The sequence below is a fragment of the Zingiber officinale genome, chromosome 4A, assembly GCF_018446385.1.
Source record: "Zingiber officinale cultivar Zhangliang chromosome 4A, Zo_v1.1, whole genome shotgun sequence".
Taxonomy (NCBI): domain Eukaryota; kingdom Viridiplantae; phylum Streptophyta; class Magnoliopsida; order Zingiberales; family Zingiberaceae; genus Zingiber; species Zingiber officinale.
In genome coordinates, this window is record NC_055992.1 from 38,787,309 (window position 1) to 38,798,925 (window position 11,617).

Consider the following 11,617-nt stretch of genomic DNA (forward strand, 5'->3'; position numbering starts at 1 on the left):
ACTAGTGGAGTAGTAGGCTCCTCTCTTGTTTGCTCTACCCTTGGTTGCTCCACATTTTCTTCTTCAAAGTATGGGAAGAAGTTGTAATCATTATTTTGAGATTCCCAATTCCATTCTTCTTTTTCATTAAATATGACATCTCGGCTGATGATTGTCTTCCCATTATCTGGATTGTATAACTTATACCCTTTTGAGTTAGTATCATAGCCAATAAAAATAAATTTCTTACTTTTATCATCCAGTTTGCTTCTTGCTTCATCAGACACATGAACGTGTGCTATACTCCCAAAAACTCTTAGATGAGAAATTCCAGGTTTCCTTCCGCTCCACGCTTCTTGTGGTGTCTTGCCCCACACACTCCTAGTTGGTGATTGGTTGGATAAGTATACTGCACATGCAACCGCTTCTGCCCAAAGTTCCTTTGGTAGCCTCTTGCTTTTGAGAATGCTCCTTGCCATGTCAAGGATGGTTCGATTCTTTCTTTCTGCCACTCCATTTTGTTGAGGGGATCTTGGAACTGTCAAGGATCATCGTATTCCGTTGGCTTCACAAAATTCTTGAAACTCATTTGAGGTAAATTCTCCTCCTCGATCGGAACGCATAACTTTGACCTCGAGACCGCTCTCCTTTTCTATGATAGCTTTAAATTTCTTGAATATGCTGAAGGCCTCCGATTTTTGCTTCAAGAAGTATACCCAAGTTTTCCGAGAAAAATCATCTATGAAAAGAATGAAATAATTACTCTTACCAAGTGAACTTGGCTTTATCGGACCGCGAACATCTGTATGTATAAGTTCAAAAGGCTTTTGAGCTCTTGAACTTGACTCCTTTGGAAAACCTCTTCTAAATTGCTTCCCACATAGACATGCTTCACATACTTGATCAGGATGTTTGATGTAAGGTAGTCCTCTCACCATCTCCTTCTTTGAAAGCAGTTCTAGTCCTCCGAAATTCAGATGTCCAAATCGAAGATGCCATAGCCAAGTGATGTCTTTGTAACAAGCTTTGAGACAGTTGACGACATCATTTTGAATATTAAGTAAGAACATTCTATTTTTTGACATAGACACCTTAGCAATTAAGCAACCAATATGATCTTTCAAGATGAGCATACCATCTTTTAGATGAATATCATACCCTTTTGCCAAAAGTTGTCCTAAACTTAGGATGTTGCTCTTCATATTTGGTACAAAGAAAACATTTGAGATAAATTCATGTTTTCCATTCTTCAAACGGATGAGAATGTTACCTTTGCCTTTTACCTCAATCTTTGATTCATCTCCGAAGGATACATTACCACCAACTGATTCATCAAGCTCTACGAACATGTTTCTTTTCCCACACATATGATTGCTTGCACCAGTGTCGAGATACCAAATTGTATCTTCTTCTCTTTCATTATCTTTATACGCTAGCAGTAGGGTGCCATCTTCTTCTTTCCTTTCTTCCATATAATTTACTCTTTCATATACTTTATTCTTGGGCGATCTACATTCTTTTGCATAATGTCCAAATTTGTCACAATTGTAGCACTTAACTTGAGATTTATCGTACCTCGAGTTTGTATACCCTCTTCCACGTCCTCTTGTTGAATGTTCTCCTCTTTCATTGTTGTTGTTGGAGACCCATCCTTGCTCATTAGAACGACCTCGTCCATATCCACGACCTCTTCCCCGTTGACTTCTATTATTACTGGAGCTTTCATCTTTCTTTGTCGGTTGAAGAGTCGTCTTTAGGAGTTGTTGAGTAATTTCTTCATTTATCTTCTTCTTTTCTTCATGGGCTTGTAATGAACCCAGCAGTTGCTCAATCATCATGACTTGTAGATCCTTGGTCTCTTCGATGATGGTTGTAATGCTATCAAATTTTGAATCCAATGATCGAAGAATTTTCTCAATGATAGTTACTTCTTCTAGTTTCTCACCATTTCTCTTTAGTTGATTGGAAATGGTAGAGACCCTAGAAAAATAATCTGATACTAACTCACCTTTTTTCATACGAAGAGCATCAAATTGACTTCTTAATGTCTGAAGTCGTACCTTTTTTACTTTTTCTTCTCCTTGATATGAGACTTGGAGCTTTTCCCATGCTTGCTTGGCTGAAGTAGCACTTGAAATCTTCTCAAAACCATCCTCATCTAAAGCTTGATAAATGAGGAAGAGAGCCTTCTTGTCTCTCTTTCTTAAATCTCTCAAACTGTCTTTTTCAGTTGGAGATAAAGTCGAGTCATCACGAGGCTCAACGTAGCCTTTTTCTATAACTTCCCAAACATCATGAGCTCCAAGAAGCGCCTTCATCTTGATACTCCAATTGTCATAATTACTCGCTTTGAGTACTGGAACTTGGAAGGGAACCATACCTCCATTAGCCATAGCTCTGATACCACTTTGTTGGAAACAGAAATTATGGGAGAAGAAAAAAGAATTATAGAAGGAAAAATGTGGAAGAGGAGAAATAACTCTATGTGGAAGAGGAGTAGAAGAAAATAGAAAACTCAACTTGTTTCATTCAGTGAAAAGTACATATTTATAGGCTTATTGGATAAGCATTAATATGAGATAATCATGACATTTTCCATTTTTTTTAAAATTCTATCTCCACGAACTATTATCAATTCATCAAGTTCTATCTCTATCCTATCTCTAGTCAAGACTTGCCACCTCACCATTCTATCTCCATAAAATTTATCAACATCTAAAATCAAGTTTAATTTTCAACATGTGTTTCCGACACGTATTGGAGGAAAAACTTCATCAGCTAGATAAATAATATTCTCAACTCAGGAATCAAATGCTAAACACTGGTACTCTGATGCTTCTTCGCATTCCTCCTTAAATAGAACATAAAGCTACATGGTTTGGTACATTCACGTTCCTTTTCCACAAGATAAGAGATTGAAGAACTTGTTAATTAATATAGATAACCTTAGTTAAAATCACTGAACATCTCTGTGCTGCTTGAGAAAGCTTCTTCAACCGGTTGCATCTTTACACAACATCGACGTGAAGAACACTCAACGAGGAAGGAAGCTTGCTGTCATCTCCAATCAAATGGAGCTTGGACTGTATCATCCCGGTGATCTTTGTTCCCTCTGTGTCTCCTGTGGGTACATCTACATGCAAGGAACCTTGCTTTGGTAGCAAGGCATACCCCTGGCTCGGTGCATTGTTCTTGATGTAGCTGTATAGCTGTTGGTGGAAGGGATGGTCCAAGGAGTAGCAGTCACCAGCTCCAGCAGAAGAGACTCGAGAGGAGCTGCCATTTCTTTCACTTTTACAGAAATGAGGAAGAGAAGCATAGTCCATAATCTGCAGATAGGATGTGAATCAGAGAATATCGCAGAGGAGTTTGTAAACAAGTATCCGATAAATTGCAGAATTTTTCTCTTGTTACAGAGCAACTGAAACCCCTCACCTTCAACAACTCATCTTTGCCACAACCATGGAGTACTTGTACCTTTTTTCTGGTTCGTTCTTGCAGGAGAGGCTTCACAACCTAAGCAAGCATCGGATCAAAAGAAAGCACCATCTCATCTTAGACAGATATCACTCAGAAAATAAAAATTTGCTAAAATTAAAAAATATATGCACCTTCCAGCAAGCTGCGAATACATATGGCGAATTAACTACATAGTAAGTTTGTGTCTTCTCTGGATAATTTAGGTCATCGATAGTAGAGATCATCGTCAATATCTGAACCAAGATCAAAGCTATAATGAGAAAATTGAAATATTGCAAAGACATGTACATGTAATTCTAACAAAGCACGGTAGGACATGGGAACAACATCTAAATGCAACAAGATATGAATTTAGTTTGCTGAGAAAAGTTGTGGTCATATCTGTACTTAATGCCTTGAAGATGTGAAGCACCAAAATTTTTAATCCTTCAACAGGAATGAACGTCAATATCATTTAAAGAATTGTACCTTGAGATGGCTTAGTGCTGAAAGCCTCAGACCAGTCATATCTAGAACTTTCACACACTTTCCGATATGCCGGCCATACTTTTTAGTTGCCGCAGGCTAACAGAGAAACCCAAAATGAAAATGAAAATTAAAATGATGTACATGCAAGAAGCATGTAATTTGTTAAGAACTGCTACTTACCAATATTACCCGATCCCTGTATTCATTAATTTGAATGTGTGACTGCACATAATAATTTACCTGATATGAAGATGTAGACTTAGATATAATGCAAAAGGACTATGATAAGCAAACAACTTTCTGAAATTCCTCTTGTGCAAAATTTAATCAAATATAATCAGTTTGTTTGTTGGCATCAAAATGAAGCTAGGATCCTAACATGATGTCTAATCAAAGAGAAGTAGCTCGTGTAATATTTGGTTCTTGAGAAATAATTTAAAGTGAGCTTTTTCTTGTCATTTCTTAAATGAATTTATCCTTCTAAATACTGAGACAATAAATAGTAAAGAAAGATACCAAGGTCACAAGAGATTGGCAAGGACATACCATAAGAAATGAGACATCAAATTATTTGTTTAATAAGAACGTTAATTGAATACAGGAACATGACAACCATACCGATGCTTTGTCAAATGTGCTGAGTCCAACACCAAGTGCAAAAACAGGAAGGCCCTGTAGTAGATGTTACTTGAAATAAGCTATTTAATTATATTTTTCTGATATAAATCACATAAAAAGAGAGATATAGAGCCGAATATAATGTCCTCCAGGCATTTCTCACCTACAAACAAGTAAACCAAACTAATTTTTACCAGGTGAGAACATTTCAATGCATTGCTTTTAATTATGCTCAAGTAGGAAGATGTTCTAATTCATCTATGCTATGCAAGATAACTGTGAGAATATATACAAAGATTCCATTAGAATCAAGAAAGAAGGCTCTTGGATAAATCCATGCATTCAAATCCAAGAAACTGGGATCTAGTGCTTGCTGATAACTCAATCATTATAAGTCATCAATGAACTTAAACAACCCCATTTGTCAATATAAGTCAGAACATATGCATAAAGGTCATGTGTTAGTTTTTCTAGAACAGTAAATATATTTTTGACATGCTAGTGAAAAGTTCTACAATATATATTTCAATATAAGAAAGCAAGAAGGGATGGATGTGGATGCAAATGACCAGAGATCTCCAGAAAAAATTAATCAACAAAGAAAAACAGGCGAGTTCTTAAGAAATATGTTTCAATTTGGCATAGTTCTTAAAATCTAAACCATGAATATACTTTTTGCTGCTTTTCTTTTTCATAAACAGATAATGTTTCATCTACTTTAAGCTGCTCTTTAATGTTACAAGTTTCCTTAATCATCTTCATGATATGCTGGAGCACAATATCCACACCAAGTTTGGGAATATGATTGTGCTGAATAACAAGATAATTAAACAAAGACAATAAAAAATAAAATTAAAAAAAAAAAAAAAAGATCCACAAGCTATGATAAATGACTATTGATTACAAAATGGGATATTTTTTGCCATAGAAAGTGTATTATTTTTGCAGAAATAAAGAAGCTATTAGTTAAAGATGTTTAACCGAAAGCATGTGGTGTTGCAGCGCTATAACAGGATAGGAAGGTTGTTCTAGATTCAATTAGGCAATACCTCTTTCGTGTAGCCTGACAATCCTACAAGCTGTGAATCTCGAATCCCTCTGTACAAATCTGCTGGAATTATAGGCGTCTGTGCTCAGAAAAGCCTGAGTTAGATCAAATCATCTTAGTGTTGGTAAAGCTATGCATCAAGTGATAAGTACATGTTTATGCTACCTTAGTGATACAAAGAACGGGCACTAGGCATTCAAGTCCTCTTATATAAGTTTGTGTTCTAAAATTGTGCATACATAGACATATTATTGTATTTGAAATATCCTAAATTATATTGTGATCGACCAAATTCTGAATTTATTCTAGGAAAAGTTTGTTTCTATCCAACTAGTTGATTGTGGATCGTTCGACATTTAAGGTTGCGGTCCAACTTACAAGAAAATGGTAACCGACAATAGGAAAAAGCAAATACCAAAGATAGTCAAGAATATTTCTTTGTATATACATTCTATAATGCCTTACAAATTGGTTATAGTTTTGCCAAAAAAAACAGCTTAACAAAGAAATGAAATTTAAAATATCCATTTCAGAAACAGTGACTCACACACAAGATGTCATCAATATGATTTTGTATCCTCCAATTTAAGCAATCCATCAGCTGTTACAGGAGAATTGTTATTATTTTTATTGCATACAGAAAAAAAAAGTAATGCAAAAGAAAACATGGACAAACCATCTTATGTGCTTTGGAAACACTCCATTCTCTAGCCTTAAGAAAGCGCACGAGTGTCGCCATTGGGTATCCCTGGTGCATATTCTACATATGAAACTCTCCATCAATAAATCAACCATCCTGGTAAAAAATTCATGAATCTCATGCTCCTAGTGGAAGTGCATTTCCACTTCTTTTTTATTTGAATAGTCATTTTAATCCAATAAAAAGAACCAAGTAAGATGTGATGAACAAGTCTACAAAAAAAAACATACAAATACTAATTCGCCCTACCAGCATGGGTACATGTAAAAGTCTTAGGAGTGAAGCAACACATTCCATGAACACTGAATCCAATAAGTCTAATCCACCAATAGGACGAAACACATGATGATGAAGTAGAAAGCTAAGTGCTTGTGTTGCTGCTAATTATTGTGTATAAAATGATTGCAAAAACTAAGTTGACACATCTAACAGATAATTTCATGCTAGCTAGAATATAACACTCAGTGAAATATTAAGCATCTTTGTTCAACAAGTCCATTGACGAAAATACAATATTCTAGATAAATTCTTTGTAAATATTAACCGGAATGGTGTCAAAAACAACATAAAAGGTTGTAATAAGATCATGAAGAAGTACATGAGTTGCAATTGGTAATTCATGATCAACTAAGTTATGCTTATTTAGGAGCAAGTTTTGAATCAAAACCTTGACTAGTATGTAAGGTTAAGATCTTCATATAAGGTTAAGATCTTCATATGCAAAGGTGTTGGAATTTTGGTGGAACTAGAATGAGGAACAAGAATGTAGGAGAGACTTTGTAACAAAGTATGAGGATGGGAGAAAAATATAAAGAGAAATGTTTACTACATGCTATTCTTCATCATACAAGGTCCTACTTATACAGTTAGATTGATGCTTCCACATCCTTTTACAATTAATACATTATATCATTAAACACAAGACAATTAGATTTTGTTCTTTTCTATACTAATGACTCTTGTCATAAAGAGTTCTTGACATTGTTCTTGTATAGTTGAAGAAGTCAATTTGGCTTTGGAATAAGTTTATATGCCAACAAAAGGATGAAACTGGCCAGGGTCTTAAAGAACTTAAACACTAAAAGCATGTGCATGACATGACCAAGACAAACAGCCATCTTTTCCAGCATCTTCAGACTCTAGACTTGATGCTTTCGGAGAAACATAATACAAATTACAATCTAAGTTTTCGTCAGATGCAAATGCCTAAAAAAGCTTCTTGGTTCAGATCCTACCACTGGCATCATTATTCTCCTAAAAATATTTACAGTCATTATGAAGCGCCATCACTCGGAATGTTCATCCTAGACTACACTAAAGAAAAACAACCGAAGGGAAAAAAAAAACATACACTCCATTTTTAATAACAACGCCGCTTTCACATGGCTGATTAGCTCAGAGGGCCATGTTTCGAGAAACCATTCGTATAAGATATCAAGATCCACAAAAGTACCATATCTGTTCCAAGAATCAAATTCAACGACGCGAAAGGGATTCTTTTTTTTTCCTTGAAATAAAAAAACCAGATTTCGAAAGTTAGAAGAATCTTAATACCTTAAACGTAACCTTGAGCAGCTCATCCACTGCAACAATTCAAACAGAAAAAAAAACAAAAGAACATATAAAAAATCAAACTCTATGAAACAAAACTATGATAGTTAAGAAGACATCGGCACAGAATCGTTAGGAAAAGCAATGACCTTGCTCCATGAGAGTTGCCAGCTGATGGATGGCCTCCTGGGAAGTGACCGCCATCGTAATTGGGAAAAGGAGCTGGGGGTGATGGGATTTAGGGCTTGCCGATGAGTTTGGTGCAGAAAAGAGAGACTTGAAAAAGGAGCGTCGTCCTCTCTTCTTCCTGTTCTTCCTTTTATAGGAAAGCGCACGCTTCTCGGGTAGCGTCGCGGTAAGGTATTTAAGTATTTGTAATTCGATCTCAATTATAATATATTTATAGAAATTTTTTCAATAAATAAGAGACGTAATTAAAAGATATTAGATTTATGGACTTCTAGACTAATGGTCATATATATTTCCCTATTTATTGACAAGTGAAAAATTTTCATATAATTAAATTGGTCACCTATTGAGACTAATTCAAATTATTATTATTATTTTTTATTATAGAAAAAACTCCTTCTTTTGATAGTCCCTTATAAATATTTACCTGTATTTATATAATTTAAAGATAAATTACGAAAGATATTCGAGAGGAATATAATTATCTTCGAAAGTGCTCTTTATGCAATTTGAATAGCCCGGGGGCAAACATAGTTGGTATTCAGATAGTGATTTGTCACATTAGGATTCTAGCGAAGTTCCTTACAAGGGAAATATGTTATTTCCCATATGGGAAATCGATGTGTATTCTAATTTATTTGTATGTATTTTGTAGGATAGTAGATTTATATTATTTTGAAATTCATTTCTCTAAGGAATAAATTCCTTCCATCTAGGAGTCTGTTCGGCAATGGTGGAACTAAGAACGGAAGTCCGTTTGAGCTAAAAATGTTCTTTAAATGGATGTCTAGAAGCTCTTTCTTTTAATATGAGAATTCAAAATCAATGATAAAAACAAGTAAATTAGTATAATCATTAGTTGGCCCCGAGCTACAACTCGGGTAAACTAATGGTTGGCTCCACCTGTAATGCTCGGTACTATAATTTATCCTATTTCAATAGACCTTAGGACTGGGCTATGGAGTGACATCTATCAGCGTTATCACTTTTATATTATCAAAAATACTCTTTATACATACAGGCGTAGTCAAGTCGGTACCATGATAGAATTATCGCACACTGTTCTTTGTACTAGAAAAAAAATAAACCTAAGGAAATTAGTGTGGAAAAGTAACACTTATGTAGAATTAGTGTGGAAAAGTAACACTTCTATAGAATTTGTGTGGAAAAAAAATTGTGTAGAAAATTTGTGTGGAGAAAATAATTGTTATTATTTTAATCTATTTATAATTCTTACTTGAAATTTAAAATTTTAAAAACTAGTTTGGATTTTGAATAAAATCTATTTCATTTTACTTTTAGAAATCATCCACTTGTTAGTTAGCCATGTTAAGAAGACATTGAGTCCCCTCGGGGCGGTGCGATGATTAAAATATGGGATGTTACCACATGAGGTCTTGGGGTCGAAACTCGGCATGACCGAGCATAACCTCCCTCATGTCTTGGTCATTTGTACTAATGGCTAGTAGTCACCTGTGATTTACCTCCTCCGTGTTGGCCTAGGGACGGATTGGCGGGGACGCTGGGGGCGAACGAATCGCCTTTTGCCACATATTAAGAAGACATCGAGTTAGATAATAGGGCTCGTAATAAAAAAAAAAATATTAGACTTTTTGGTCGTCCATCATGAGTGCTTTTTGATTTATTCAGATGGCCGATGAAAAAATTTTATAAGACCGAACCGATCACTACCAGAACTAGTAAATAAAATTAACTTATCATTATGTTCAGAAGACATCGAGTTTAGATAATATTATTTAGCCTTTGATGTACTTGGACAATTCAAGAATAGATCATTGAGGTAAAGGACGAGTCTCGCTCGTGAATTTTATAATAAATTCATGCATAAATCTTAAACATAAATATACTGACATTGCAATTACACTAATTACTTTGCTACTGATAATGATAATATATACAACAATTTGATAATTACACTTTAAATATATTTAACACTAGCAACTATAATACTAGCTAGTAACTAAAATAGAAATGAATAGCACTTAATTAGTTTAAAGAGACACCCTTTACATGATCACACGTGAAGCCCATGCATCCTAAGCCCTAAGACACCCATCATTAACATATTTACTGAGGGCTAACATAAAAAATTATATTGATGGTGTTTAATATTGAAACATTATATTAGATGTGATCGTTCAGTGGCTCGTGTTTCATGCCTTAAAGAAAGAGAGCGTAGACTTGTTTTGAATGCATGCATGGCGTCGTACTATGGCTAGCTAATTAGGAACATATTCCATGCAACGGAGGCGTCGTCAACACAAAAGCATGCCCCACGTGGACCATTTGTATATAATTCTGAAATTACGAAGAAATTTTTTTTTTATAAAAACAAAAAAAAAAACCCCCGGTTGGAACCTTTTTGGCTGGTCTACTTTGACCATTAATCAGATCAGATGCCTAAAGTGACACCCATCCGCGTCATGGAAGGCTTTGTTTAATCAGCACGTACTGTTTAGTGGACCGGTGCCGCAGTGCCGCTTGGAATTTGGAGTTTGTTTTGGAATGATTTCAGTGTTTGGTTGACCGTCTGACTCAGCTCATGTGCGTTACACATCAGCTTTGGATTATGACACCTTTTTAGTTTTTTAAGACTTGGTTAATTCGGGTAGCGTTGGGTTGCTAATGCACCCTTCGCATGATCACTAGGTTAGGATTTTGTTTGGTTTTTATTGATTATGATCACAATATACCACCGACTCCCTAGATCAAAAAGAATCACAATATATTTTGCTGTTATTTATTTTGCTCCTGAGTCGAAGTGGTAGGACGTCTTATTAATTTTTTAAATATTTAAGTAATGTTAGTTTTAATGAATCAATAGATATGAATTTTTTTAATAAACAATTGACCTAAGAATATTAAATTGATGGATTGCCAACTACGATTATCTCCTAATTTACTTGTCTCCCAAACATCCATCATTTGATTCTTAGTTATGGCATATTATAAAGTATTTTCCTCCCGTGAAATGATAAATCTGGGATGTTTGATGCCCGCTGTAAATGTTTTCAGATTTATTTTGATGATCAATAAAAAATTTCAGTACAAGACTAGTCATCTTAAAAATTTGTCAATCTGAAAAGTTGAATACCTAATGCTAGCTAAAAAAGGTTCTAGCGATCCCCTCAACATGATTAAAATCCTAATTATAAAGCACCGTAGAATATTTTCTGTAAGTAGAATGAAAAATCTAAACCGTAGAATATTTTTTGTAAGTAGAATGAAAAATCTAAGACGTTGACGGTTGAGAGAGAGGAGTCGCCTGTACTTTTGGATTTATTTGAGCATACCAAGTGAAAAGTTTTCTACTGCGCGCCTTAAGGATTAATTGAGCCAGGATCGAGACACATGGATCACTCCACTTTGTGCAGGATGTCATCTCCTGTGGCAAACCTTGGAATATAGATGACCTTCTCCTTGGTTCGCTTACAGATAAAATTTAGAGAGAGTAATTTCTGACTTACAAAATATTCATCCAGATTCAAATCTTCTCTTAACTATTCTTTTTTTATACTTTAATCTTATAGTAAAAAATGATTATCTTCATATCAGATGCCCCC

At 35.0% G+C, this 11,617-nt stretch overlaps 1 protein-coding gene across 2 annotated transcripts; it reads right to left on the reverse strand.

Annotated features, from left to right (window-relative positions):
- Window positions 1–2,801: 2,801 nt before the first annotated feature.
- LOC121969834 (phosphatidylinositol/phosphatidylcholine transfer protein SFH2-like) lies at window positions 2,802–8,177 on the reverse strand. 2 transcript variants are annotated; one of them, XM_042520097.1, is made up of 11 exons: window positions 7,994–8,177; window positions 7,848–7,876; window positions 6,270–6,341; window positions 6,141–6,194; window positions 5,595–5,672; window positions 4,546–4,599; window positions 4,108–4,167; window positions 3,928–4,023; window positions 3,591–3,692; window positions 3,415–3,495; window positions 2,802–3,308 (listed from the first exon to the last, which is right to left on the reverse strand). In XM_042520097.1, the coding sequence occupies exons 1-11, from the start codon at window positions 8,046–8,048 to the stop codon at window positions 2,988–2,990; spliced, it is 1,002 nt and encodes a 333-aa protein (XP_042376031.1). In that variant the 5' UTR covers window positions 8,049–8,177; the 3' UTR covers window positions 2,802–2,987. The 2 variants fall into 2 exon arrangements, with proteins under 2 accessions (XP_042376031.1, XP_042376030.1); XM_042520096.1 differs by having other exon boundaries at window positions 6,270–6,353; window positions 7,994–8,176.
- Window positions 8,178–11,617: the final 3,440 nt, after the last annotated feature.